The following is a 26,833-nucleotide window of genomic DNA, read 5'->3' as shown; positions in this document are numbered from 1 at the left end:
GTTTTGAGCTGCTCTCCGTCCCTGGGCAGACGAGAAGCTCGGCTAACGGCTGAGCCCGGAGCACAGAGTAAAGGCTTACAGCAAGCCCTTCTTCTCCCCGGAGCGGGTAAAGCCAGAAAAAAAAGGACGCTACAGGCAGAAAGGGGATTAAATCAAAGATATCTGAGCCTTCCAGGATGGGTGGCCTCCTGGGCAGAGAAGAGACGGAATAAACAAAAGGGGACACGTGGGAGGCCTCCAGGCCGAACCTCAGGGAGGTGTGAGCCGCACCGCCCTGCCCCTATCCCGGGGAGGAGCCAGAGGTCAAGTTGTCCCTGACGCCCCGGGCCCCCCCGCCCCCGCCGTCCCCCCAAGCTCCTGGAGAAACTCAGGCTTGTCTTCCCCTGCCCTGCTTTCCTGTGGGATGCTTTTCAAACCCAGGGACCCTCCCCGGAGAGCCCAGGCCCCCGCCGGCTCTCGCACCCCGCCCACCTGGAGCAGCTGCCCCGGGCCGCGCCCTCCAGAGACTCGTTCTCCCTCCTCCATCAAAAAGTGTCGGCCGGGGCTCATCATCCCTCAGGCCAGTTTTCGGCTGTGCGGACGACGGGGATCTAATGCTGTAAACAAACTCACACCAACCTGGGAGTTACTGACCGAGCCTCGGAGTCTCGGTGATGACTGCTAACAGCCAAATGGGCTGGTGGGAGGGGGCGCTGCTTGCATTTCAGCGGAGGGGAGGCTTTACGTGGAAGCGAGGAATCCCTAAAGCTGGCTTTGTCGGTCCGGGACAGGCCGGGCGGGGAGGCTCGGGTTTGCGCTGATCACTTCCGTCCGCGATACGGTCACATCCCGCGGTCGCCGCCCACGGCTGGAGCAGCTCCCCGCCCTGAGTGGTCAGGCCAGTGGCCTTCGGGGACCCCCCCACCCCAGAACAGGTCTCGGTGGACCAGCATCTGGTCTCATAAACACGCCTCGGGATCTATGTATTACTGTTTCCTCCTATTTTAAAGAGGAAGCAGCCGAGTAGCAGGCCAAGGTCACACAGCAGAGCTGCTTTGAATTTGTGAAGGCTTCTCTCTCCTTGGGGCTTTGTTTATTTATACCGCCCCCTTCGCCCCCCCCCCCCAAGATTTTATTTATGAGAGAGAGAGAGAGAATGAGCGCAGGGGAGTGGCGGGGGTGGTGGTGGGGAGCAGCAGGCAGAGGGAGAAGCAGGCTCTCCATGCAGAGCAGGGAGCCCCATGTGGGACCCCAGGATCGGGACCTGAGCCCAAGGCAGATGCTTCACTGACTGAGACCCCCAAGAGGCCCTGTTTGAAAGTATTTTTAATCTTATTTGAGTGCTTCAGAATTAAGGATCTCATTCTTCTTCTTTTTTTTTTTTTTTTTTAGATTTTATTTATTTATTTGACACAGAGAGAGATCACAAGTAGGCAGAGAGGCAAGCAGGGGGCAGGTAGCAGGCTCCCTGCTGAGCAGAGAGCCCAATGCAGGGCTCGAATCCAGAACCCCAGGACCCTGAGATCATGACCTGAGCCGAAGGCAGCGGCTTAACCCACTGAGCCACCCAGGCGCCTCTGTGAATTCTTTTCTACCAAGTCACACAGGTCCCCTGGTGAAGAAACTGCACGGTGTCAGACAGGACTGCCCAGGCTTACGCTGAGTATAGGTTCTGGTGAAGTAAAAATGAGGAGAGCAGTGCCGGGGGCGGGGGGTGGGGTGTCTCTGTCAGTTAGGCCTCTGACTCTTGATTTGGGCTCCGGTCCTGGTCTCAGGGTCCTGGGATCAAGCCCCACATTGGGCTCCCTGCTTTGCCCAGAAGTTCTCTCTCCCTCTCCCTCTGCCCCTCCCCCTGCTCTTATGCTCTCTCTCTCTCTAAGTAAATAAATATCTTTAAAAATGTGAGAAGAGGACACTACAGAGTTTCACTGTATAGAAATATTAATCATAGCCATTGACACACTGTTACATTTTTGCCACATCATCGGACTGTCCAATAATTAGCACTGCCTGCCGTCGGAATGTCTCTGTTTGCATACCAGATCCACTCTCCACTTGCTCTCTGCCCTGAGGCTAACCCGGCTAGGCCCCATCAGCCAGCGCCCTTGATCTCTGGCTTCTGGTTGGGGGTGGCCGATGGGCGGCCCTGGCAAGAGGAGAGGTTGTGGGGGGAGAGTGAAGCTGGGTTTTCCCCAGGCTCTTACCTCCCATCAACTCCTGACTCATTCCCTTAGCCCTTCCTTTCTTGTTCATCTTTTCAGGTGATGGCGGGTCCAGTCACCTGTCGGCCTTCTTCATCCCGCCACTGCCCCTGCCCTTCGTCCTCCAGGCCTTGGGGTGGGAAGGGCTCCTCTCTCTTGCCAGCCCTGGGATCCTGCAGTAATTCTAGTTGACTTCCCTAAACTCCACCCATAACCTTCATGCCTTGCCTTTTTTGAACAGAGTGTGTTACCTGCTTCCTGCTGGGCCCCTGGCGGATGATACAGTGCTTGGTATTTTAAAAGAATACGCCAAATGTTGGGTTAGACTAGGTAATAGCAAAGGACAGGGGCCACAGTCTTCATTGAGGACAGCTAACATATGCCCGCCTCCGTGCCCCACTGGAGGTGCTGTATGGGCTGGGGCCTACCCTCTAGGACACGCTCATCTTCCTGGCTTCCCAGCTCACTCTCCCCTTCCCAACAGAGGCCGCAGGCTCGGGGGCCATGCTCCACCCCACCCTACCCAAAGCTCCTCTGCATCCCTTTGTCTCCCTGGACTTACCTGCCGTTGGTAAATCATTTCCTTGCCTACAGGGCAGTCGCCAGATTGCAAGCTCTCCAAGCCAGGCACGAGGTCCCAGGTTTCTAGGTTCCCAGCACAGCGCCTGGCTGGCAGTGGACCTTCAGTACCTATGGAGCGCTTGCTGGCCGTGGGGGTGGGGGATGGTTCCTTGAAGCCCTGGGATCCATTCTGGCCCAATTCAGGCAGTGGCCCACTACCCTGGTCCGAGCCCCGGGCCTGTCCCATCTTTAGGAAGATTCAATGACAGGAGCTGGAAGATGTGACTGGGAGACAGGAGGACCAGAGGGCTGACATTTTTAATTGCATAATGATTTCCTCAGCACTGGTGGTGCTGGGGAAGATGAGGCCTGCTGCCTTCAGGATGGATGGTGTGGGAATGGGTGAGTTATATTTTCCCAGATAAAAGCACCAATTGCCTATAAACTCTGATTCTGCCTGATGTAAAAGCCACTTTATTGCACATCCAGAAATTACTACCCGTATAAAGGCACATTATTGTGATGTAAAAATAGATTTTTATATAATTTTTTCATGCCACCACCTTGTAATTCCTCATTTCCAAGCACCCTGAGATTGCACTGAGGTTTATTTTTCTCTTTTAATTGTTTGCCATGGCATGCCAATTTATGATGAGATATTTTCCCTGAGATCAGAGCAGGGCCCAGGCATAAATAACAGCCATCACCTCCTGGCAGGCGGGGTTCTGGGGTACCCCAAATGCCATCAAACAACATTAGGCTCCAAGTGATGCCGCAATTCAGAGTGGGATGGCGTATGGTTTCATAAGAATTTGAAGCCCTCCAGAAGGCAGGAAAGGGGAGGCGCTCCACCCCTCCCACCTGACCAGAGGGAGGGTGCAGATATCCCCCCACCCCGCTCCCCTGCCTGCCAGAATGCAGCCCAGGGAAACCTGCTCTGGGCTGGGCTATGTTTAAGCCCCACTGGCAAGACCCAGGCAGCTCAGAATTCCTCTCCGCCACCCCACCCCCCATCCCACCCGCCCATCCTCCACCTCCAGGCACAAAGCTCCCCCCGCAGAACTCTGACACCCCCTAACCCCCACCCCCACCCCACGCATTGAGTTCGTGGCCTGGGTTCCTCCTCGGGTGCTTTATTTGGAAGATGAGAGACTGCCCTGTCCTGCAGAAAAACCTGTGTTTCCTTCTGCCCACCGCCCCCCTCCCTGCAATCTCTGAGACTGCCCCTCTGCGCCAGCGATTGCTGCGGGGGATCCGCCCAGCCTGTCCTTACACGCCAGGGCAGAGGAGGTCACTTCCCTGTCCCTACAGCTGCGATGCTGGGTGCTGGGAGGGCAGCTTCTCTCACACCCCTCCCTAGAGGGACCCTAGGCAGCCATTCACTCCCTCCTGGCCTGGACCTGGGGCCTCCTTTGCAGCTCCTGAGTCCCAGGGTTGCACTGTCTGCCATCCAAAAGCTATAGACAGCATCTCCCCAAGGGCAGCTGGCGGGGGCGGGGCTGGGGCGGCAACTCGTTGCTTGCGGCGCTTCTCCCCAGGCAGAATTGCACCGGTCTGGCGCTGAATGAATGAATGAGTGCACGTTTAGATGGGTGGCTCTTAAACTTTGTTGCTCATCACATTCCCCTGCTGGGGCCCACACAGCGTTCGGTAGGTCTGAGATGGGGCCAGAGAGTTTACATCTTTAACAAGTTCCCAAATGATTCTGATGCTGCTGATTCGGAACCGTATTTTTAGAACCGCTCCGATTATTTGTGTCTCTGTTACCCTGATGAGTGGGAGGGATTATTGACAGTAGGGAGTCGGGAAATTGGGTGCCTGCATCACCGTTCTTGGGACAGGAGTGGAGAATGGGGGGGGGGGGCGAAGGGGGAAGGGAAGAGAGGGAGCGCAAGGACAATTTTAGAAAGTGCCCAGTGACCTCAGGGCAAGGGGTCGGAAGAGGACCCAGGAAGCGGTGGGTTTCTCTGGGGCTGGGGTCGAGGGCCCTCTGGCTGCCCCAGAAAGCGCCGGCTCCTCGCGCCCGGCCGGCTGCTGCCTGGCTCCGAGCGGCCGCCGCCTCTCTCGGTCGCTCGGGTCGAGCCCCAATGCGCGCGGCCCGCATGCAGGCCGCGCCCGGCGGGGAGGCTCGAGGCCGCCGCAGCCCCCGCTCCCCTGACCCGAGGGGAGCCCCGGGGCGTCGGCGAGGGCCAAACGTCCAGGCGGGCCTAGCGTGCCCCGCGTCACCCCCCACCCCCGCCCGCCCGCCGAGCCCCGGGGCGGGGGGCGGGCGGAGAAGAACCAGCTACCGTCTTCGGCGGGAGACCTGGGACAGCGGGGAGGACACGGCGGGCCGTGGGTGCAGATGCGGGGAGCCAGACCCCGGGCCCCCCACCCTGCCCGGCTCCTAGCTAGTCCTGCAACCCTGGCCAAGTCGCTTCCTCTCCTCGGTTCTGCATCTGTAAGATGGGGGGACGGTGGTTTCTCGCTCTGAGGCTCTAGGGAATTGTGCTGTAGAAGACACGGAGGAGCTCCTGCAAAACCAGCCCAGTGACCCATCCCCTAACCTTCGCTCGCAAGCCAGCAGCGGGTGTCCTCGGAAGAACCGCCATGAATGGACTCCCTTCTTGGCTGCTAACCACAGCAGGGCGCGGACGGGCCGCCCTCAGGGGCCTCCCGCAGCCCACCTCCAAGTCCGGTCTCGCGACCGCCTCGTCTTGTCCTCTAGGGGGCGCTGGTTCTCGAGTATCATTGTGGTCGCGGGAGTTTGGAGTCCCTTGGAGTCCCACCTCGGTCTGCGACCTCGGTCTGCGACCTCGGACCAGGGTACGACCTTGGACCACGGGAACGTGGCTGTGGGAAGCCGCATGTGATGTGCTTGGCACAGAGCCTGGCACAAGGGAGCACGGCCATGTTTAAGGCCATTTGGATAAGGAGAGCCTGACTAGCCCTAAACTTTGCCAGGTGCTGCCCCGCCCATTTCAGCACAGTGAACCTGGATTTAGAAATTTTGAAAAAGACCCCAGAAATCATCAACCCGGAGCAGGAGGGCTTAGGATTTCTCTTTTTCCAACAGGTAAAGGCTGGCCATAGGTTCCCAGGCTGACCTGTTCTGATGGAAAGGTAAGGGGTGGGTGGGGTGGGAGGGACATGAAATTCTGGGCTCTCCAGCCTTGCTCCCCATTTTTTCTCTGGGTCTGGTTCCATGCAATGCCGCCTGCCTGGGCTGAGCTGCACTTTAGTCATTCATTCATTGATAAATCACTTACTGAATACATCCTACTGATAAATACTGTGCCAGGGATAGGGATAGGGATACATGATAACACCTGGCCTGTCTTCTGGAGATAAAATGGGGGGCAAAAAGTCCTTCTCTCACAGGGCTACCCATTAGCACTTAGCCCAGTGCACAGAAATGGTTAGCGGCTACTGACACCATGATCCTAATGGGAGCTTGTAGTCTCGAGACCCTACACTCCATCAGGTGGGTCAGCCGTTCTCTCCTAGAGGAGAGCGCTAGCCAGCCAACCCGGAGAGCCGAGTCAGGATCTGGTCCTTTCTCGCTGATTTCTGTCTCTGTTTAGCATGAATTGTCTTTTCTCATGGTCTCCAAACTCAAGCCTTAGTCTACCTCCTAGAACCTCTCTGGCATCCGGACAAACTTTACCTCCCTCCCCGTGGTAGGCTCCAGAAAAAGGAGTGTGGAGACCTTGTTCATACTGCCTGAACACCGTCGGGGAGCTTGTTAGAGATGCAGACTCAGCCTTGCCCCCCCACCTACCAGATCTGAACCTACATTTTAAGGAGACTCCCAGATGAGTTATACGCCTGTTCAAGTCTGAGAAGCACTCTTCCAGGGCCTGCTAGAATCAAAGTCCTACCTTCAGCAGAGGAAAATGGAGGGCTGCTCTTCAGGAAATGCCCCCAGCCCAAGGGGCTCAGATACTTCCTGGGTCAGGGCCTCAACTCTTCCTGCTGTTGGAGAACCCCTTGTCTCTGCCTTTAGGCGCCTCTCCCTCCCCAAGAAAATAAGTCCTGCTAAAGTTGACTGGATTCAAATACGTATAGATGATGGCCACTGACAGGGCAAAGGGCTTGACGCTCTCAATTGTGGGTCTTCCAGGCCCAGGGCAGAGTAGGTGCTGAGCTCATATGTTTATTAAACCGCAATCTATTCTTTGCAGTTGGAACACAGATCAGTAATCGGGTAAGAACCGACTAGGTGGGGCCCCGACTGCTTCGAGGAGTCCAGTCCTCTCTTCAAGCAGAAGCCGATGCCTGTTGTCAGGGCTGTGAAGGAAGTGACTGCTGCTTGGATGGGTCGGAACCCCCTTCCCACAAAGCAGCAGAAGCAAATATAGGGGACACACAGGACGATCCCTCTTTCCCATTCTCTTGGGAGACATCAGTCATTGATTACAGCTGACTTTCTGGCATGACCTCGGAATCCTTCTCTCCATAGCGCCCCAGGGACTATCCATCAAACTCATGGCACTACTGGAGATCTTTGCTTCAGGTTTTCCCCTGGGAACCACCCTCTCCAGATCAGGCAAGAGGAGGCAGGAGGCCAGGCCTGTTCCGAGCGATGCTTGCTGTTCCCTCCCTCCCACTGAAGCCCCCCCTGAGTGGGTGTGCTGTTGCCCCTTGGGGACTGTCCCCCCCAGATGAAGCCCAACCCCAGACCCGTCTTGTCCACACAGGCCTCTCTCCTTAGGGGGCTAGGAGACCACATAAGTGGCCAGCATGGTGGGTCTCCAGGAGGCTTTCGATGCTCTCATGCCCTTTACGGCTCTGGATTGGGCACTGACCTGTTAGCCTGTCAAATGGGAAGGCCCCCAACAGTCATGCACTGTGGTGTCCTGGAGCATTCCCCTCTGACCCCAGGGTTTTGGTGGACCCGAGAGCAATCTAGCAAGAACGCACACTCAGATGTTCTCAGGTCCTCCCTGACACGGTGCCAGCACTGGGGTTCCTGCCTTGGGTCAGGGGACGTGACAGCCATAGCACCCCAGTCCCCTAGTGCGGCCCCTGCAGCTGACCCCTCTCTCCATCCCCACCACACCCCCCAGCTGTGCCAGCGTACTCGCCCATGTCAGAAGAAAAAGGCATCATTTCCTGCTGCTCAGGAACCCAGGCGAGGTCTGCAGAAAGGAGTCCGGGTGGGGCTCTCAGCTGGTTGGTGCCCTCCCCACACACAATGTCCCCCTCAGGACGGGCGGGCGCCCTCACCAGGCCACGGTCAGGCCTCTGCTGTTTACTCTTGTGTCTTCAGCAGATCACAGGGGCTCAGGACACATGAGCAGACCGAGCTGCTGGCCCCCAGGGTCCGTGACCACCACCCCCACCACCCTGCAGCCGGAGCCAGTGCGAGCCCCTCCCTGGAGACACACGGGGATTCGCCTCTGGAACCTCAGCTCCCGGCCTCTGCTCCAACACCCCGATTCCCATCTCTTCTGAACTGCACAGCATTCCCACGACGGGATGTGGCCTCTAGGCCTCTGGGTTTTTGTAGTATTGTCCCTAGTTCTTTCACCAGAACGGGGGCTCTCCTGACTCCCCACTGAGTGTGGGATGCTCCCTGTCCCCCCACCACCCTGAGCTGTGGTGGCCGCTCCCGACCACCGGCTGGGCACTGGGCCCCAACGGCTGCCTTACATGCCCCTCACTGAGTTCTGGGGTTGCCAGGAAAGGTTAGGTTTTGACCCTCAAATTAGGGTTGAGGAAACAGCCTCAGAGGCTAACAGCTTGCTTGCGGGGCACCCCACGAGACTGAGGCAAGCGAGGGCAGCCTGACTGCCCTCAGAGCCGCATCCTCACTGAGCTGTGCGGACTCCTTGTCACGAATCTCATCTCCACATTCTCTCCCAGCGTCAATGCAGCTTAATAATGACTGATCTGGGTGCCCTCTCTCTAGCGAGGCTCAGCGAGAGATTCTCTGAGCCCTGAACTTGGAGTGGGGCGCTGAGGGGGTGGGGGGCTGCAGTGGCCAGGAGGAGGCCTGCTGAGCCACCTGCCCCATCCATGCCACAGCCCCCTGTGAAGCCTCTGAGGCCCAGACGATGCTGTCCATGGCCAGCTGTGCATGCAAACAGGAACACGTTCCGAAGTCCAACACAGGGACCATGGAGGTGAACTGCGGCTTTGGCTTCTGCTTCTGCACAGACAACTGGGAAGGTGAAATGCTCAGGCTACAGCCTCTGCCCCTGGGCCACACTCCCCTATCCCGAAGCAGCACCTGGGCGGCTGCGGAAAAGCGCCTGACCTGCCCGAGAGTTGAGGGCAAGCTGCGTCCTTGGTTGGGGCAGCCGCATCACTCCTTTGGGTTGGGGCCGCCTGCTCACTGAACCACATCCATGTCACCCACTCTCAGGGCTCAGCAACTGGGCCCAGGGCTTAGAATGACCCTATTGAGCTGGGATGATGGATCTGTGCTGCCAGGGAGTCAGCAGCTAACACCCTCAGGCCGCAGGGACAGGGACTGTGGCCTCCTGCTGGCCTTGTCCAAGGTCCTGAGGTGGCCAGGACCAAGCTGGGAGATCTCCATCCTCCCTGGCATGCGTTCCAGTCCCAGGTTTCGATGCTCCCACAAAGGTCCCTAGAGACTGTGACACCCTCATTTTCCCAGGACTGTTTTTGGAAAAAATGTCTTTTGAAAGACCCTGGCACCAAGAACAGTCAAAATTAGGGTGACCTAGTTCTGTCATTACTTTTGGCGGGGGTGGGGGGGGGGTAGGAGCTTGCTGGGCCGCTGATGTTTTAGTTCGATCTGAGTGGTTGCAGAAGGGTTTGGGTTTATGAACACCTACAAGCTGGATACTTAGGATTTGTGTACCTTGAAGTGACACATCAACTTGAGAAGTGATCTGGGAGCCCTGAAGCGTCTTATGCAGGCCTTCCCCATCCACACTGGCTGCTTTTCCCCAAAGGGCAGTGGAACTCCAGCTGGTCAGCAGCCAGAGCTGGCAACGCCAGGCCTGAGCTCCAGTCCTTAGCGGTGCCGTGCCTGTGACACTGGAGCCCAGACGGGCCGGCAGAGGGCTTTGCTCTGTGTTCCCCCTCAATCAGACCCGTTCTTCTGCCGGCAAAACCTGTTGAGCCACCTTGTCCTTGAAAAACCTTCCACAACTTTCCTTGGTAGACTGAAGTGCTCCTATTTGAGGTTTCTCTAACCCTAACTCCTAGGAAAAAATGTTTCTCTTTGAGTTCCCATACTACCTTATGAGTGATGTAATCAACATGTATTGATCTACCTCCCAGACCTAGAACATCCCTAGAAAATTACATTCCCTCACATCCTTCCTTAACCCATCTGGAGAGGACCACTATTCAGGTTTTGGTATTTATCATCCTTCTGCTTTTCGGTTTCGTATTTTAGTACATATTTCAAAGGTGTCCATGTGTCCCAGTTTGCTCAAAAAAGTGCCAGTTTATGTTTGTGGCCCAAATATAAGGCTTTAAATGTCCCTTTACACTCTCAAACACATCCCAGAAGTTAAGCGATCATTCAATAGATACATATGTGGGAGTGTATTATTTGGTTTTGAACTTGGGAATAATGGTGCATATGATATGAAGTCATCTGAGATGTGCTTGTTTCTAAGATTTATCAGTGTTACTCCGTGCGGCCACACTTTCCTTGAGTAATACTCCCTTGTGTGGATACACCTTGCGGTGTCTGTGGTGCTCAGTTTTGTGTGAGTAGGAACTCAACTCTAGGGACCGTTCTTGCTGGCAGGGGCAGTTCTCACAGGTGCACATAGCCCTTGGTTGCAGAATCAGAAGGAGACTGCTGGATCCTGGGGCATGCACTGTGTCAGCTTGACAAGCCACCGCATTTGGACCTAAACCTGTTACCAGTTAACTGGGTTTTCCTATCACCGGTATCTGCGGTCCTCAGTAGGCTGTGGGCCCAAGGATATGAGGGCTGATTGCTCTGTCTCAGCACTTAGAACAGTGCCTGGAGCTAGGAGGGAGGTGCTCAGGAAATGCTAAGTGCCAGACTGCCAGGGGGCTATGGGCTCAGGCAGATCCATTCCTACTGAGAAAACAACTTGAGACGTTGCTGCTGTCGGCGCAGCAGTATTCTGCACGTGCCAGGCCCTACAATGGCTCCGCAGGGAGCAAGGCTGAGTGTTCTGCTTGCTGGAGGGGTCACCTCCCTGCACCCAGGGAAGGGAACCCTGGCTCCCTTCCACTGAACCAGGTCCTCAGTGCGTCCCTTAAGTCCCTAGGGGTCAGGCCCACCGAGACGGGCACCCACCACGGTGAAAGCCATGATGCAGAGAACACAGGCCAGGGACCGGTTTTCTATTCTTGGCTCAGCCATAAATAAGCTGGATGACCTTGGACAAGTCACTTTGTCTCCCTCCTTACCAGATAAAATGAGTTTGGACAGTGACAGCTAATTCTTGAACGAGAACTCATCAGGCTCACCAGGGAAGCTTATTTAACATGCAGAGTTCCAGGCTCTGGACCATAGGAATTGAGGGAGCGGTTCTGGAATGGGAAGTGATACGTGCAGATTTACCTGAAAATGAACAAAAAATTGGAAATGCTCACCGATGGTGAAAAAATTGGTACACAGGGGGTTCTAATAAGCACTGCCAACCCTCAGCTGTTCCCTACAGGCAAACACTTTTCATCATCTGTTCTAGATTTTCTGGTGGTTACCATTATTGCTAAACAACAGGCCAGTTCTTGTTTTATCAACTTCACGAACATTACCCGTTGTCCTCCCACTGTGACAGAAGGCTCAGTCACACCCCCAGCCCCACTCCCAGCGGGGACCTGGCCCTTTCTGGCAGCTGCATTTTAACAAGCTCCTCGGGTGATTCTGAGCCAGCTGGTCTGTCTACTGGCCACACTTAGAGAAGCACTGGCCGAGGGAGGCTTCAGGGTAGACGCTGAAGTTCCCTCAGGGCATCTCTTACACTCCTGGTCGGTCTGCCTGGCTTCTAGAACTTGCTGACAGACCCTTTCCCCATCTCCAGGAGCTCGGAAAGGCTGGGCATGGAAGGCATGTGGGCAACCGCATTCTTCCCTGTTTGTAGTGGGCGGAACTGCCCTGCCCTGTTATCTTGCTACCCCGTCAGATCAAGCATCACCTCCTGTCCCCCAGTTGCATAATTAGAAGGAGCAGATTTCGCCTGTGGGGACTGGCAGAGCTCGTGCTTTAGCAGACTGCTGAGCGTCTGACTTCATGAGCAAGAAGGCGTGGATTCTGACAACAGTCCGTACAGAAACAAGGCGCGCAGCAAAACTAAGCTACCAAGGACACAGCCCAGACAATGCCAAGCTGGAGGGGGCAGGCACGCAAGGGCCTACCTGGCCATTCTCCACCTATGTAAAACTTAAAACCAGGCAAAACTGAAATCCAAAACAACCACAAATAAAACAGACAAGACCCATCTACTGGGATAAAGATCAACAGAGGGAGCAAGCGTGAGGGGCTGGTGATGTTCTCATTTTTGATTTGTGTGTGTACACGGGTAAGTTCACGTTGTAAACACCTGAGCTGCGTCCTTGTAATTTGTGTGCTCTTCCGAATGTTACTTCCTTACAAGTGTTCCCAATCAAAAGAGCAGGAAGAAACACCAAGCAGCTCTCTTCCCCCCTGCCCTCCACGATGGGCCCAGGCAGGCAGGGGAAGCTGGAGATGGGGCTGGCACCTGCGTGGCTCAGCCTGGGGCCTGGGTCGGGGAGGGCGGATCGCTGTGCGTGGTTCAGAGCTCCAGCCTGGAGCCCCACAGAGCAGAGCAGCCTGCTGGGTCAAGGAAGTAGCTGGAAATGAGGCCCAAGCATATTCCCTGGGAATGATGACAAGGTACTAGCCAACCAAGACTCATATGCCATCTTCCCCACCTGCTAGCAGCCAAGCTGTCCAGGGGGAGGGTGGCGGATGGGCCCCCAGCCCGCCTCCCCAGGCTGCGAGCCAACCCAGTGTAAATATTATTATACTCCTACGCATCTGAAGGACGTTAATTATTAAAACACATGCCACCCAGGGTAGTGCACTGTAATTAGGTTCAAATTAAATTAGCATCCTCTTGTAATTAGGACATCAATAACCACTCTTGAGGCACCAGTTCCCTAGCCCCTCCCCGATGCTTCCCAACATTGGACTAATGCAAGAAAAGGGGTCCACTGACTCTCCATGGGATGCAGAAATAATCAAAACCATAAATAAAGCAGAGGTAGTTGCACAAACCCTTCTTTCCACCTCCCAGCTCCCACCACCCTCCACCTTCCCTGCTGGTCCTGTTCACTGGCAAAGAAGGCAGACAAGGGTTACCAGGGAGGGTCTTGGGTGGTGATAGTTTCCCTGGTGGCTCGCCCAAACTCTGGGCTCTGATGCATCAGCCCTCAGAGACTGGAAAACTTCCAGAGCCTGTTCAGAGCACAGCAATGCTGCTTTCATGCCACCTGTTAGCTTGTGACTCTGCCCTCCTCTGTGACACCTTCCCAGTCACTGGGCGGGGGCCTTAGCCCCTGGTCCTGGTGCACTGGCCACTGCTGTGGCTCCTTCTGGAGCTTTCAGCATCTGCTGGTGGCTCCAACTTGGCCTGCACGCCCCCAGAGCCTACAGAGACAGCCTTAGCACCTACTGGACTCAGTGCTGCCTGGGTCTTAAACCGTGCTTGGGGGCTACATGGATGGATGGATAACAGGTGCTCAATAGGCTTTGGGGTTCAACTGGAAAGGGGGATGGGGGAACATGTCTCGTAACTCTGGCGGGGGTAGGAACTCTGGACAGGTTTTTGGTGCCACTGACTGAAGAGCTGGTATCGACTGGACTCAGCTATGTACAAAAGGCAAAGCCTTCAATGCACCCGTGCGTGGAGTGCTCCCGAAACTCGGCCCCGGGCGCGCCTGGCTCTCGGCACCACAGTCCCAGCCCCGCCCACACAGAGCCCAGGAACCCAACAGACATGATGGGGGAGGAACTGAGAGGAAGTGGCAGTGGCACCCTCCAGCCCAGCAATGGTCTGGCCTGGGTTGAAACCAGCCTGGGAAGAGAAAGAAAAGAAGTAGGAAGGTGCGGGCATCATTTCAACTGGAGAACCACGGAGGGCTTATCCTTGGGCACAGACATAACCAAGGCAACCGTGGAGACAGTGAGCCAATTCCAGACCCTTTTGCGAGAGAGCAGGCTGGCATCTTGCCCCCTGCCCCTTGTACTCACGGGAAGTACACGCCAACCCACCTCTTGACCCCACCAGGAGGCAGAGAAACCAGTAAGGCGATCATTCTCTTCACGACTAGCCTCCACCACGCATGACCAGAAAACGTGAGCACCCGGGGCGTGGCCTTGTGGGGGGCATGGGGCGGTGGGGCAAACAGCTTCTCCAGGAGTGAGACAGAAGGGGTCCTTCACATGCCTGCTGACCTCTTGGGTCCCATTAGGGGCTGTACGAAGTCATGGGAAACACAGTTTACTACTGGACCATAAAGGGTCTGATTCAAGGACCATAAGCTCTCGGTCCGGCTAACCCAGAGGGATTCTCAGGCAGGTAGAAATGGGAGTCCTTGAGAGGAAGGGAGCAGCACATGGATTTCTGGAGATTCCACTGCCCCAGTCCCTTCTCCCCTCAGCTAGCTGGAGTACACCCTGAGTTCAGGAAGTACATATCCTTTTCCCTAAAGACAGGTTCTGGGTAGAACCCCATGTGAACCCTGGGCCTCAACAAGTGGGTAGAAGAGCAGAATTCCCAGGAACCAGAATATTCTGGGGCCCAGGACCTTTGGTTTAGGGAGGAGAGCTGGCCAACCAGGCCCCACCACCTCCCTTGACTTTCCCCAAGGTCAATGGGACCAATCTTCATGGCAGCTTGGAGTGCCACCCCAGATTGGAAATGGGGGGCCAAATGTGGGGCCACCAGGAAGAGGTGCCATGTTTCACAGGAATATGTGCCTAGAATGGGCAGGGCTGCTCAGGTAAGGCTGTGGGGCTTAGAACAGGCAGATCCCCCCGACAATGGGCTGACCTCTCCGTCGCACACCTACCTCCTCTCCCTGGCACGCCCCCAGCTGCACAACAGCTTCCTCACTGCACACCACAATGGCTGCTCGAGCTTCCTGCCTCCATCTGGGGCTAGGAGCGGCCTGGGCTTTCTGACCTTGGTGGCCAGCTCTACCTTGAGGACCTGGGGGATACCTCATTAAGTCAGACAGCACAAGAGCTAACCTGGAGAGAGAGGGTCTCCTTGGTGAGCAGTCGTGACCCCCTTGGACCCACCCTTGCACCCACCGTGTTCTCCGACTCCATTTGCCAATGAACACACACTTCAGGAGCCGGTCAGACACCGAGGCCCCTACTCTTAACCCACGCTGTACCAGCTTCTCTGGTGGTAGTCTTCACTCCAGCCATAGCAGGACAGGGAAAGTTCCCTCCAGCCCCCTGCTGGGGCTCCAGCAGAACTTGGCCAAGGACAGGATCGGCAACTCTCTGTAGGGGCCTGGTGAGACCGAGCCCAGCCTCCCACTTGTGGCCAATCCTGGGCACTGCTTGCCGAGCTGCTCGAAATCTCCCAGGTCCTTGAGGGCGGCCATGTGCAATGGGGTCTGGACTGACTGATGAGTTCAGAGGGAAGATCTCCAGGCTTCTGCCTGACGGCCACACCACCATCACACCTCCCAGGCCCCTAGGGCTGAGGCCAGGCATGCAGACGACTGTGCTGATGGTCACTCAAGTGCCCCAGTCTCCTCCTGCTGGGGCTGTCGAGATCCCACATGCTGGACTCCACCATGACCAAACAGGGCTGCAGACAGCAGGTACTATTTTATTGGGCCTCGAAAGCTTTAAATACAGAAGTGGGGAGGGCTGGCAGGGGGCAGATGTAGACACGCTGGCATCTGAGAGCAGACGCATCAGAGGAATCACATAATCAACAGCTGGACAGAGCTGGGAAGGAAGGCAGTCTGGGATAGATGTGGGGAGGCAGTTGGCAGCTGGCCTTAGGGGGTCAGGATCACGCCCTACATTAGGACAAAGTCTTTCATGTTTCTTCCTGATATGAGGGCAACTTAAAAAAAAAAACCAAATAAAAATATAAAATCAGCTGGAAGAGACTGTGGACAGCAGTTCCTGTCATCTCAGAAGACAGTGGCCTGCCCCCTGAAAGCCTTGGGCTCCCCCACTCCACCTCTAGCCCAGATGCCACCCCACAAGACATTTTCATACACGGAAGCAAAGCTGGACCCAATCTACACCCCCGATCTGGGGTCTGGAGCTGAAGACACCCTCCCTGCAGAGGAGGAGGTACCGGTGTGAGCGGGGCTGGGGGCCAGGCCCGCTTCCCTCCTTAGCGGCTGTAGCCAAACTCATCAGCGTCATCGGCCCGGAAGTCTCCATAGCGCCACAGGTTCAGCTGTGAGAAGGGAGAGAATGAACGTGAGGGAGATGGGACCCGCTGGAACCCCGGGACTAAGCCCTCATTTTAAGCTTCCCCTGGAATCCTTGAGGTACAAACTCACCCTGGCACTCTTGGCTGACTCCTGGGCATTCAGGTACTCTGTGATCTGGAGGGACCAGGGAAGAATGGGAAGTCACAAAGAGGGCATTTGCAACTGAGCAGCTGGAATGACCCCAGAGACTGCTGGGGCTGGTTTGCATCTCTCCCTTGCTCAGCGGACTGCCAGCTTCCCCAGAGTAAAATCCCAAGTGCATTGTCACACGGTCCTCTCTGGGGTTCCTTGCTTCTTTGTGCTGGCTGTTCCATCCGCCTGAACTGCTCTCCCTTCGGGTTCACCTGGCTACCCCAATCACCCCCCACCACACTCTGGATTCCCTTGATTTCTATGTTCTTTTTTTCTGTTGCATTTTTTTTTTTTTTTAAGATTTATTTATTTGACAGAGAGATACCACAAGTAGGCAGAGAGGCAGTCAGAAACAGAGGGGGTAGCAGGCTCCCCGCTGAGCAGAGAGCCTAATGTGGGGCTCAATCCCAGGACCCTGAGACCATGACCTGAGGCTTAACCCACTGAGCCACACAGGCACCCCCATTGCATTTATCTCTTATCAGTCAACTTCACTGATTTAGTATATATGTTTTTGTCAACTCTTGCTTGAACATAAGCTCCATAGGGCAGAAATGCTGTCTCTTGTTCATGGAGATACATAGGCCCTCAATACATGCTTGCTGAAAGAATGAATCAATGAATGAATGAACACCTGTAGGGTGTTTATCTCAGATACCAGGCAAAGGAATGTTCTAGACACTAGAGACATTACGGGCAGCTTTACAGGGAAGAGAGTGAGATCTTAAGCTTCCACAGGGAAATTGAGGCTAGCTCCCAGGGCAAACTCAAGACACTGAGGGTCTCCACTGAGAAGACTAGGGGTGTCATGCTTCTCCTGTCCAGAGGAGACACAGCAGCAATTCACACTGGGATCTTGTTCCAAATGAACAAGGATGGTGGCCCTGTACAACCCGTGCCACAGACCCACAGACCATGAAAGAGAGAGGCCTGCATAAAGACGAAGTGACAGGCACCGTGGAGCGAGAATGGGGCTTTCAGCTGGTGTGCTCCTCCTTCCTCTCAGAGGGTGCATGGGGAGCAGCTCGGTGCCAGTGCCGTGCTGGCACAGGCTTCCCACCAGCCCGTCCTGAGGGCGAGAAGACAGTGCAGGCAGTCCCCAGCTGTCGGCTGCGGGCCCCTCGCAGTCCAGCCTGTGAAGCAGTGAAGCCTGTGGTGCCCTCCTTGTCTCATGATGGGGAGATTCAGGCCCGGCCCGGCTCCATGCCTTGGGGGCTTTGCAGATAGGCTGGAGGGCTAGAGGGGCAGTCCTTTAGGCCCCTTGTCCTAGTTGAATCTGGCTCCAGGTGGCACTGCGTGCTAGCAGCTGGCTCCCGGCTTGGGACTTTTACGTTAGAGAAAAGGAAGTGATAGAATGAGGCAGAGGCAGCCGCAGGCTGGGGCCCTCCCCAGGCCACCCCTGGGCAGGCTTTCCAGCCTGCCACTTGGGGACACCCGCAAAGGGACACTTCCCACTCTAGCTGATAGCTGCATTCTCAGTCAAGCCTGTGGCCAATTAATTTGGGATGTAATTAGCTTTTTTTTTTAAACCCCAACAAACCCAAATCCATTATCTTTCCCCAGCAGGAGCAGCAGGATTGAGGTTTCCCTGCTCTTTCACTGGCTCTTGGTGCAGCCCTGGCACCCTTTGTGATGGCAGGTGGAGAGATGCTAGGAGCCGGCCCTTACATTACGTACCACTTTCTGGAACTGTTTCTCCTTGCGCACTTCCACCATGACCAGTCCCTCCTTCACCAAGCCCAGCCCCACGTCCCCCTTGGAATCAGCAAACTGCAGGGTGACGTGGGGACAGCCAGCGCTCAGGTGTTCCACATTGAGCAGGCACTGAGTGTTCTGGATATCCCGCACCACACTGTCCACGGCATCTGTTCGAGCATCCTCCTGGAGCAGAGACACAGGCAGGTTAGTGGGAGAGCGAAGTGCGAGCTTTAAAGACAGCCACGTGAGCCCCGGGTCCTGTTCATGGACCTCCAAGCACGTGTCCAGCAGGCACCAGCATCTCATTTCCTGCTCAAATCCTAACGAGTAAGGAAACAGCCTCTGGACAGGAAATGCCCCCTCTCCCTGTCCTGTCCTCTCTTCCCGCCAAGCCTATCTACACATATCCCATCCTTGTCACCCACCTGCCTTGTGTCTCTGTGAAAAAGTGGCTTTTGTCCATCCAAAACTCACCACCCACTCACTGCCTGGTCCCAATCGCACCCCCACCTCTGCAGGACTGTGCCTCAGCACCATGAACCCTCACAGTTCCCACTCGTGCATGCACTGTCCTCTCAGGCTCTGTCCATGCTCATGTCTCCCTATGCTTAGAGACTGCCCTTGACCTATCTTGTCACCCTCTTCTCCTGCTGTCTCTCTTCTGCCCTTCAGATTTCATGAAAAGACAGAACATTTTAGGGCACGGATTCCTACCCCACTGTGCCCCTTAGTGCCCTGCGTCTGGCAGCAGCCCCACACGGACTGTTTGGACTGCTCGCTCTGAGCTCCATGGACCTCAGCTGGCGCCCAAGCTGAAGGGACCAACCAAGCCTTAAGCCTGACCTCCCTGGGGAGCTGGACACTGCAGACTGGGCTCCCTGCTCCGGGAAACTGGGTGGCTCTGCAGCCCCGAGCCCACGTTCTCCTCTCTGGACACACATTCTGCTCAGGTTCTTCTTTGGATCAGAGAAGGCCAGCACTTGCGAAGTTTCCCTCTCCTCCACATCCTGTCTTCCACACACTCGCCCTGTGTGCGTCTACCTAGCTACAAGTCCGTGATTCGAGGTCTTCTCTCTTTCCAAGCAATACTATCAAGCCGCCTGGGGCTCCCACAGCCCCTGATCTGCTCCTTTTCATCCTAGCATCTTAGCCACGTTAGAAACCCAGTCACCTTCGGTTTAGCATTCCCTGCTCCCCACCCCAAATGGCACTAAGGCCGGGCCCCTCTGACGTGGCCCTGGTTTGACTGTCACTGTCTCTAGCCTGGACTTCCAAGTGCCACGGTTTCCTAGGACTCCAATCAGTCTCCGACGATGGCCCCTGAAGGAACTTGCAGAACCAGAGCTGCCCATGACAACCCTGCTGAAAACCCTGCCCCATCCCCAAGCCCCGACATCTCTTTCCATTCTCCTCTCGTGCCACTGCCCACAAGGTCCTGGACTCCCAACTGTGTGGACGGAGTCTCTGCCCAAAGCGCCTGGGCCCACTGGGCCCATCCGTCTAAAGAACCAGTTCAGACGCTCCAACGCCGCCACCTCTGTGCACCTTCCCTCAGCTTCCCCTGTCACTCCCATCTCACTGACAGACCACTTGTCACTGCTTCCAACTTCTGGCATCAGTGGCTGAATGGAGGGAGGTAGACAGGGAAGATGGGAGAGAGGGAGGGAAGGAGGGATGGGGGAGGGAAGGAGGGATGGGGGAGGGAGAGAGAGGGGGAGGTGTGCAGACTCACGTCTTGGGGCACCTGGATGAAGGCAAAGGCATACTCTGTGGCTTGAGCAGGCAGCACACGAGTACTGAAGGCAGGTGGCAGGGTCCCCAGGCGGGTGGACGGCAGGATCTCTCTCTGCAGAGGACAGGTCAGGCCGGCAGCATTACACACTCAATGCCCCATTGTTCTCACAGGGACGACTCCTGTGGCTGGACCTCTGGAATTCTAACTTGGGCCCCCTCCACGACTCGCTCCTGCTTAGCCCTGGTTGGTGACGCCCAAGGCTGGCGCGCTGGCCCCGCAGCAGGTGGGGAGGCAGACAGCCGAGGCTCATACCTTCTCAACCTGAGCCTGGGCTTGGCACACCTGGGTGCTCTACTAAATAATCAGCTTGGTCCCTGGTCTCCAACCATGATTTCCATTTCTCTCCAGTGCCTTCCCTCTGCAACATGGCTTCCTGGAATGCTTCTCCCACAGGCTAGGGGGTGCTCTGCTGGGAAGGCACACCGAGACAAGGGTCCTAACAGTCCCTCAATGTGGCAGGACCCCTTCTGTGTATTTCCTGGTAGCAAGTTTGGAGCAGGGCCCCCAACTCTGGGCTTTGGCTCATTGACCCTCAGTGCTAGTCCTTGTGGAAAGTGGACAACCTTCATCACACCACAGGAGTGGCGTGGTTCCAAACTACAACTTCCTCTCCTGCTTGCTGCTTTCCCCACAGGGAACCTCCCAGAACTATTAACAGATTCCCAGGCCCAGCCAGAGGGGGCTTTTCTCAAGGGTGCCAGTCACTTTGCCCCATTGTGATTTCTCAGCAAGCCTTGGTTGGGGGCCCAGCGCACAGGCACCTGGTCCAGCACGACCAGGAGCCGCAGGGACTTGAGGGTCTCCATGGGCCTGCTCTTCACAGAAGATGGGCAGAAGAGCTGGGTGTGGTGGGTGTGGCTGGGCACTCATCCTTGGGGCCTGGAAGGGAGACTTCTCGGAGTCCAGTGGCCTATTCCACCAACAGCAGAGCTGCCTACATGCTCACCATTCTGTCAACTGAGGGGTCAGGGCTTGTGGGGACTTGCTCTAGGGGACTACTGTGCAGCCCCCCGGGGCCTCTTGTTTGCCTAGTCCTCCACCTCCCGGTCCCCCACACTCACGTTGCCGTAGTCAATGTAGAAGACGTGTACTTTGGCGGGAGACTCGACTTTTTCCACTCGGGCGCGGTACCTGCAACGGCAGCGCGGGCAGAGCTCAACGGACAGCCCTGCCGAGTCTGGCCACCCCGGAGCCTTAGCAACAGCAGGGCAGGGGCACGATACCGCCAGGCCTGGGGCTCAGGGTGAAGAGCCATGGGTGTCATGGAGGGCAGTTCTCAGACTCCACGAAGGCCCAGGCTCGGGGCGCTGCGGCCACCCCCTAATGGAATCAGAGCATAGCTGGGAGCAGAGGGAGGGAGAAGGGAGCATGTGGAGCAGATTAATGTGTCCTTGGGGCATAAAGCAACAAGACTAATGACTAGATTGATGTCTGCTGTTTAAAGCCAGCACACTAAACAGCAGCTGTAATTAGCCAGCGGATCTGTCTGGGAGGCCGCGGCAGGGAACACATCCAAGTCACTTCGTCACCCAGGGAAGGCCGTGGGCCCTACTCTTCTTGGTTGATGAGACATAGTGACCTTCTTGCAATGTGTGAGTGCCCCTGCTCATGTCCCAGACAGCTGGGGTGGAGGGTCGGGTGGCGGGTCTGGGCTCACTGAGAACCAGTCTCCGCCCTCCCCACCCTATGTGACATCATTTTCCCTGTGTGGGGCGAGGGCTGTGTCAGAGAGTCTCAGCCCGCCACAGCTCTCCCACCAGAGCTTCCCAGGAATAAGGAGAGACACCGCTTGTATACTCCAGGCTGCCTGGGCTGCGGGCAATGAAGAGGGCAATATGGGAGAACCGCCAAGGTCAAGCACCACTGCCCATGGAAACCAGGTTGCTAAGGCAAATGCCTCAAGTCTACCGGGTAGCTCTGCAGGCCTGTGTCCTGAGCACAGACCGGCTATTGCTGCTGCTTAAGACTCTCTGGTCCGCTCGGGTCCCAGTGGCTTACCACTCTCCATCTACAAACTTGGCAATGCAGAACTCTCCCCGGCGGGGCGCATAGGAACCTTCAACAGGAGGATGGCTGGCAATGTCATTTCGCATGTTCTCCATCAGCTTCTCCAGCTGGGTGCCTGCAGGGGACAAGGGAGTGAGCCCTGGGTTGGGGAGCAGGCAGGACATGGTGCTGTGTAGGGCTGGTATGCCGTGTTCCATAGGGAAGTCCCCTATGGTCTCTGCTCAAGAGGGTCATGCTGTCCTCAAAAGTGGGAGGAGGACTTGCTGACACTTTGGGCTTCAGAAGCACACAGTTTTCCTTCCAACCTCAGCTCTCCAATCCACTGGCCAGGCCCATGGAAGCCGCTGGAAATGTTCCTGGGCTCCACTTGAGGTGGGTGAAGTGCGGGGATGGGGAGCAGGGCCCGTGAGCCTCGGCCACCGTGGGCACGGGCCATCTTACACCTGCTCCTGCAAGCACCAGCCTGGCCTGGGCCACAGAAGTGATGGCTGACAATAGTCACTCTCTGCCAGTGTCCCCGGGGGCAAACCTAGAGAGGTAGGAGGGGCCACATACAACCCTGCACAAGGAAGGGGCCTCAGACTCTGAGCCACGGAAGATGAGGAGCAACTCAGGGAGCAGGACCCGATCTCAGTATATTTAGCTTGGCCACTCTGACCTTGCTCACCACGTGAAGTATGTGCAAAAGCAAACTTTGCTACTGCCAGGCTGGGGTTCCAACCACGCCCCCCAGCTCAGTGGCTGCTTTGGTTGGGCAGGGGGAGAGGCTCCTTCTCTGCTGCTTGTCAGCTGGTGATCACCAGGCTTGGCAACACCCTGGGTTCTCTCGGGTTCCCTGCCTTGCTCCTTTCTGCTGTGTCCCCCATCCCCACTCCACTAGGCATCAGTCCCCAGTAACTTCCCTTTTCCCTCCAGGTTGGCCCCGATTCTAGCTCTGCATCAGAACTGCTGGGGCCCCTTTGCTCTCTGTGGTAAGAGTAACTGGATTCCTGTGGGGCGGGTATGGGGTTCTCCTTTCCACCTCCGGGGCCCAAAGCCACACTGTAACAGGTGCCTAGCACATGCTGGCTGTCGGTACGCTTGTCACAGCTGGCCTTATAAGCTCCTTGTCTGGCTTATGTTTCTGCCACTATGCTGTGAGCTCCTTCAGGGTATAGCCCATCGTGTACTTGGTCCTGTTCGCTCTTACAAGGCCTAGCAATTGCCTGACACATGGAGGGTGCTTAAGAATTCAACTGGATTTGGGGCACCTGGGGTGCCCAGTTGGTTAAGTGGCTGCCTTCGGCTCCGGTCACGATCCCGGGGTCCTAGTGCTGAGCCCCACATGGGCTCCTTGCTCAGAAAGGAGTCTGCTTCTCCCTCTCCTGCCACCCCCACCCCCTGCCTGTACCCTTGTTCTTTATCAAATAAAATCTTATAAAAAAAAAAAAAAAGAATTTAGCTGTATTGGAGATGCACTCTGTGTGGCCCATGTGCACAAGGATGTGCCCACTCCTGGGCCTCTGCAGGGGCCACTGTCCCAGCATTCAGGGACCTTCGTTTCAGAACAGGGACTTTTAGGAAGCAGCTGCCCTTCCCCTCTCCAGCAGTAAACCCTCTACATAGACAAATTCTTCCTATACTTGGTCTATTTTTATTTATTTATTTATTTTTTGCTCCAAGGCAACAGAAGCAGACTTTGCCTCCTGCAAACAGGTCCTTGCACTGAGCCTGGCTGGTCATTTACAGCTAATGGCAATGCTTTCATCATTTCATTAGCTCCTTCCTGAAGGCAGGCTTTAATTAAGAGAAGAGACACAGGGTAAGAGGATGTCCCCCAAGAGAGGATGAAAGGTTTCTGAAGAGGGAGGCTGTAGATGCTGAAGTTTATTTTCATGGATTTTATGGAACCAACTGAGGTCAGGTTTTCTCTGGGGCCCACTGCGGCCCTCCAGGTAGTGGGACATGGGCCTCACTCCCTTCTCCAGTTTTCCAAGAATATGCGGTTGTTCCTTTGGTTCCTTTTCTCCCAATTTTCCGCCTTGGCCACTACTTGCTGCAGTGCCCCGGCTCCCCACAGCTGCCAAAGAGAGCCAGGCAGGCACACGGCAGGCACAGGAAGCCTCTGAGATTACCTCAAGTCCTCGAACCCTCAAGTTCTCTCTCCTGAAGACTTCAGGGCCCTGTTCTTAACCAAGGTGGGTCCTACCCTGCAGGATCCAGGGGCCAGGTAAGAGCCTGCCGGGGAGCCGTCGTACACTGGGCAGGGTTTTCTCTGAGTTCCCTGTTCCCTGAGCTTCCTGAGGTCCCTTCTTTCTGGCTCCTGGGTTCAGAATCAGCTCTCCCTCCTGCCTGGACAAGCATGAAGGACCCCTTTCTTTGTCACACCACCCAAGACCCGGGGGGCTGGGCCACTTCTCAGCAGGACTGCAGCCGACCTCAAGGGAACCGAATGCTGAAGGCTCATCAGTCCATCTCTAACCCCTCCTCAGCTCTCTCCCCTTCCAAGCAGAGCCAGCCCAGAGCTTGGGAAGGTTGGTTTTTCTTGGTGACCTAACATGGCCACAGACCAGCTGCCTGGGAAATGTCATTAGAGGGAAGTGGCTGAGACGAGGCTGACGAACTGGAGGGGTTGGGGGGTGGGGCACAGGGGGCTGGGCAAGCCGCAGCCTGCCTCCCACAGGGCTGCCTTGAGGGCCAGGGACATCTTCAGGCCCCTCTGCCTTGCAAGGATCTGGCTCCTTGGACCCAGAGGCAGCTTTAAGAGCTTTTCCCTCTACCCTCAAGTAAAATGGTTCCCTGTACAGGGAGTCAAGGAGAGGAGGGACAGAAGGGTAGAGAGAGCGAAGGGAGTGGACGTGGGAAGTTGAGCCGGAAGGGCCACAGGGCCCCCCTGCCAGAGTGGCCTCTATCACCCTCTGTCCTCCAGAAGCCTGAGGTGTCTGCTGAGGTGATCCAGGCCACCGTGCACAGGACTTGAGGGCAGGAGCAAGGAGGAGGATGGAGACAGAGGGTCCTTCAGAAAGACTGCCCGGGGATGACTTCCCCTAGAGCGGAAGCCTGTTTCCATGGCAACTGGCTACCACTCGGGGCTATGGTAACCTCTAGAGAAGGAGAAATCCCAGAGAAAAAAGCCCAGGCTCCTCTCCTCTCCTGCTGCCTTCCCAAGGAAGCTGAGGGGGAGGAGGGTTAAGTGATGCTTGGTTTGTGCTTCCTGACCATAGGAGACAATCTGTTCCCTGCTTCCTGACAGACTCCAAGGGCTACACATCCCAATGCCTCGCCCAGCCAGGGGTGTCTGAGAGCCGAACAGTTCTCCAAGGATCTCAGAGTACCACCCAGACAAGATGGGTCACCTCACTGGCCTACAGAGGCCCTACTGAGCCTTGTCCACTCCACGGCAGGAAATGCCCCAGGGCCGAGAGCTGCAGCAGGGCTTGGGGAGGGGCGGCAGCTACAGGGTCTTGGGGAGAGGCCCTGGGAGCAGATTGTGGGGGTTGGGGGGGCCTGCACCCTGCCCTCCCGCTGAACTGAGGGGGTTCTGGAGGCGGGCTGGGCCAGCCTACTCACCGGTCTCCACATCTTGCACGTAGAAGTGCAGGTCATCAGTGATCTCGGTCACGAACACCGGTTTGTAGCTAGCCGAGCGTTCCTCCTCCAGCACGGGCGCCACCTCCTCCACCGGCTGCTCCTCGTAGTGGGCCCAGACCTGCATGGGGGATTGGCAAAGGCGGGGGTTAGGAAGCGAAGCCAAACAGGACAACGGGGAAAGGGACATTGGGCACGTGGAGTCACCCCTGCGGTGAGTGAATGTGGAAGTCCCCGCAGGACACTCACATCACACCAAGCTGCCCTCGAACTCTTACTCTCAGTGGGTTAGGACAGTGCTCTGAAGTTCTGGTGAGTCAGGTCTCAGATTCGGGCAGGGAGCAAAAGCAACTGGGGAGCTTATTAGAAATGCTGGTACCTGGGTCTCAATACAGACCTACCACGTTAGAATCTGTCGTGACTGCACTTACGAAGTAAAGCAAACCAGAGCAGGCTCCTGGGCAATCTCACACGGAGTGTGAGAACCCTGGAGTCCCCACCTCCCTCCCCCGACACCACTCTGCAGGGGTCACTCTGAACTCTCCAGGCCCTAGCACTGTCCAGGGCCTTCCTGCCCCTGAGACTCTCCAAGCGACAGCCCTGGGCCGTGGAGGGGAGGGCTTGTCACTGTTCGAGAATGCCTTCTCTCAGCAACTTCTCCGCCTTCATCTCAAGCAGGTTGCTCTGACCCTAGTGCAGAAGCTGGGCCACTCCCCTCCGTCCTCACTGCTCCCCTCCGCCTTCCCTGCTCCCCACTTTCCCTGGCCCTGCCTGTCAGGGCCGCAGCAGCTCCAAAGCGGATTCAATGTGACAGCCTGTCAAGACCAATCCTGCGGCCAGGAGATTATCCTGGTAGTGACGCCTGTCAGAGCAGCAGAGGGTGGAGGGCTGTCCCGCTGAGCACTGAGAAGAGGGTGAGGGACAGGACCACCCACAGGATCCCACAGGCACACAAGAACAGGGGATGATAAAAGTATTAGCCAAAACTTACATGTGTCCTAGGTGCCAGGTGCCATCCTAAACATTCTAAGTAGTAATTCACTGAATCCTCACAACAACCCTTTGACTAGGTATTAAGGTTACCCTGTTTTACAGACGAGAACAGGAGGCACCCAGGCTTGCTAGAAGCAGTGGAACCAGGGGCTGAACCCAGGTATCTGGGTGCTAGAGATCTTCTAGAGGGCATTCTGGCACTGACTGGGCCTCCAGAAACAGAGGGCAGCACCGAGCAGTGGGAAAAGTTGTGGGTGGGAGCCGTGGGCTCCTGTCCTTTAATCTGCTTTTTCACTTTAGTCCAGCCATGTGCCTCCTGCATCTCCTTTTCTTCCCTTGCAAGGTGAGCCAGTCTGACGCCATGGTCACTCAGCTGACCCACAGCTCCCCGGATGCCATGTGGAAGCAGCCGAAGGGCAGGAATGTTAGATTTGCTGAACCTCCTTGGGTCACAACTGCAAAGGCCATGCTCCAGCCTTTACTGTGGTATAAGCATTCTTCCGCTAGAAGGTGAGGC

At 56.3% G+C, this 26,833-nt stretch overlaps 1 protein-coding gene across 1 annotated transcript in view; it reads right to left on the bottom strand.

Moving 5' to 3' along the window:
* Positions 1-15,479: 15,479 nt before the first annotated feature.
* SND1 (staphylococcal nuclease and tudor domain containing 1) overlaps positions 15,480-26,833 on the bottom strand; it is a 411,934-nt gene continuing 400,580 nt past the window's right edge. Inside the window, exons 18-24 of the mRNA XM_004741837.3 lie at positions 25,306-25,444; positions 21,748-21,871; positions 20,811-20,880; positions 19,687-19,800; positions 17,934-18,137; positions 16,194-16,238; positions 15,480-16,087 (exon numbers count right to left, since the gene is read on the bottom strand). Of these exons, the coding sequence (XP_004741894.1) occupies positions 16,022-16,087; positions 16,194-16,238; positions 17,934-18,137; positions 19,687-19,800; positions 20,811-20,880; positions 21,748-21,871; positions 25,306-25,444 (762 nt within the window). The 3' untranslated portion in view covers positions 15,480-16,021. The remainder of the gene's footprint in view (positions 16,088-16,193; positions 16,239-17,933; positions 18,138-19,686; positions 19,801-20,810; positions 20,881-21,747; positions 21,872-25,305; positions 25,445-26,833) is intronic.

The sequence above is a fragment of the Mustela putorius genome, unplaced genomic scaffold (assembly GCF_011764305.1).
Source record: "Mustela putorius furo isolate JIRA1106 unplaced genomic scaffold, ASM1176430v1.1 tig00003845_pilon_pilon_pilon, whole genome shotgun sequence".
Taxonomy (NCBI): Eukaryota; Metazoa; Chordata; class Mammalia; order Carnivora; family Mustelidae; genus Mustela; species Mustela putorius.
The sequence above is the reverse complement of the archived record's forward strand: the minus strand, read 5'-3'. Positions and strand labels throughout refer to the sequence as shown.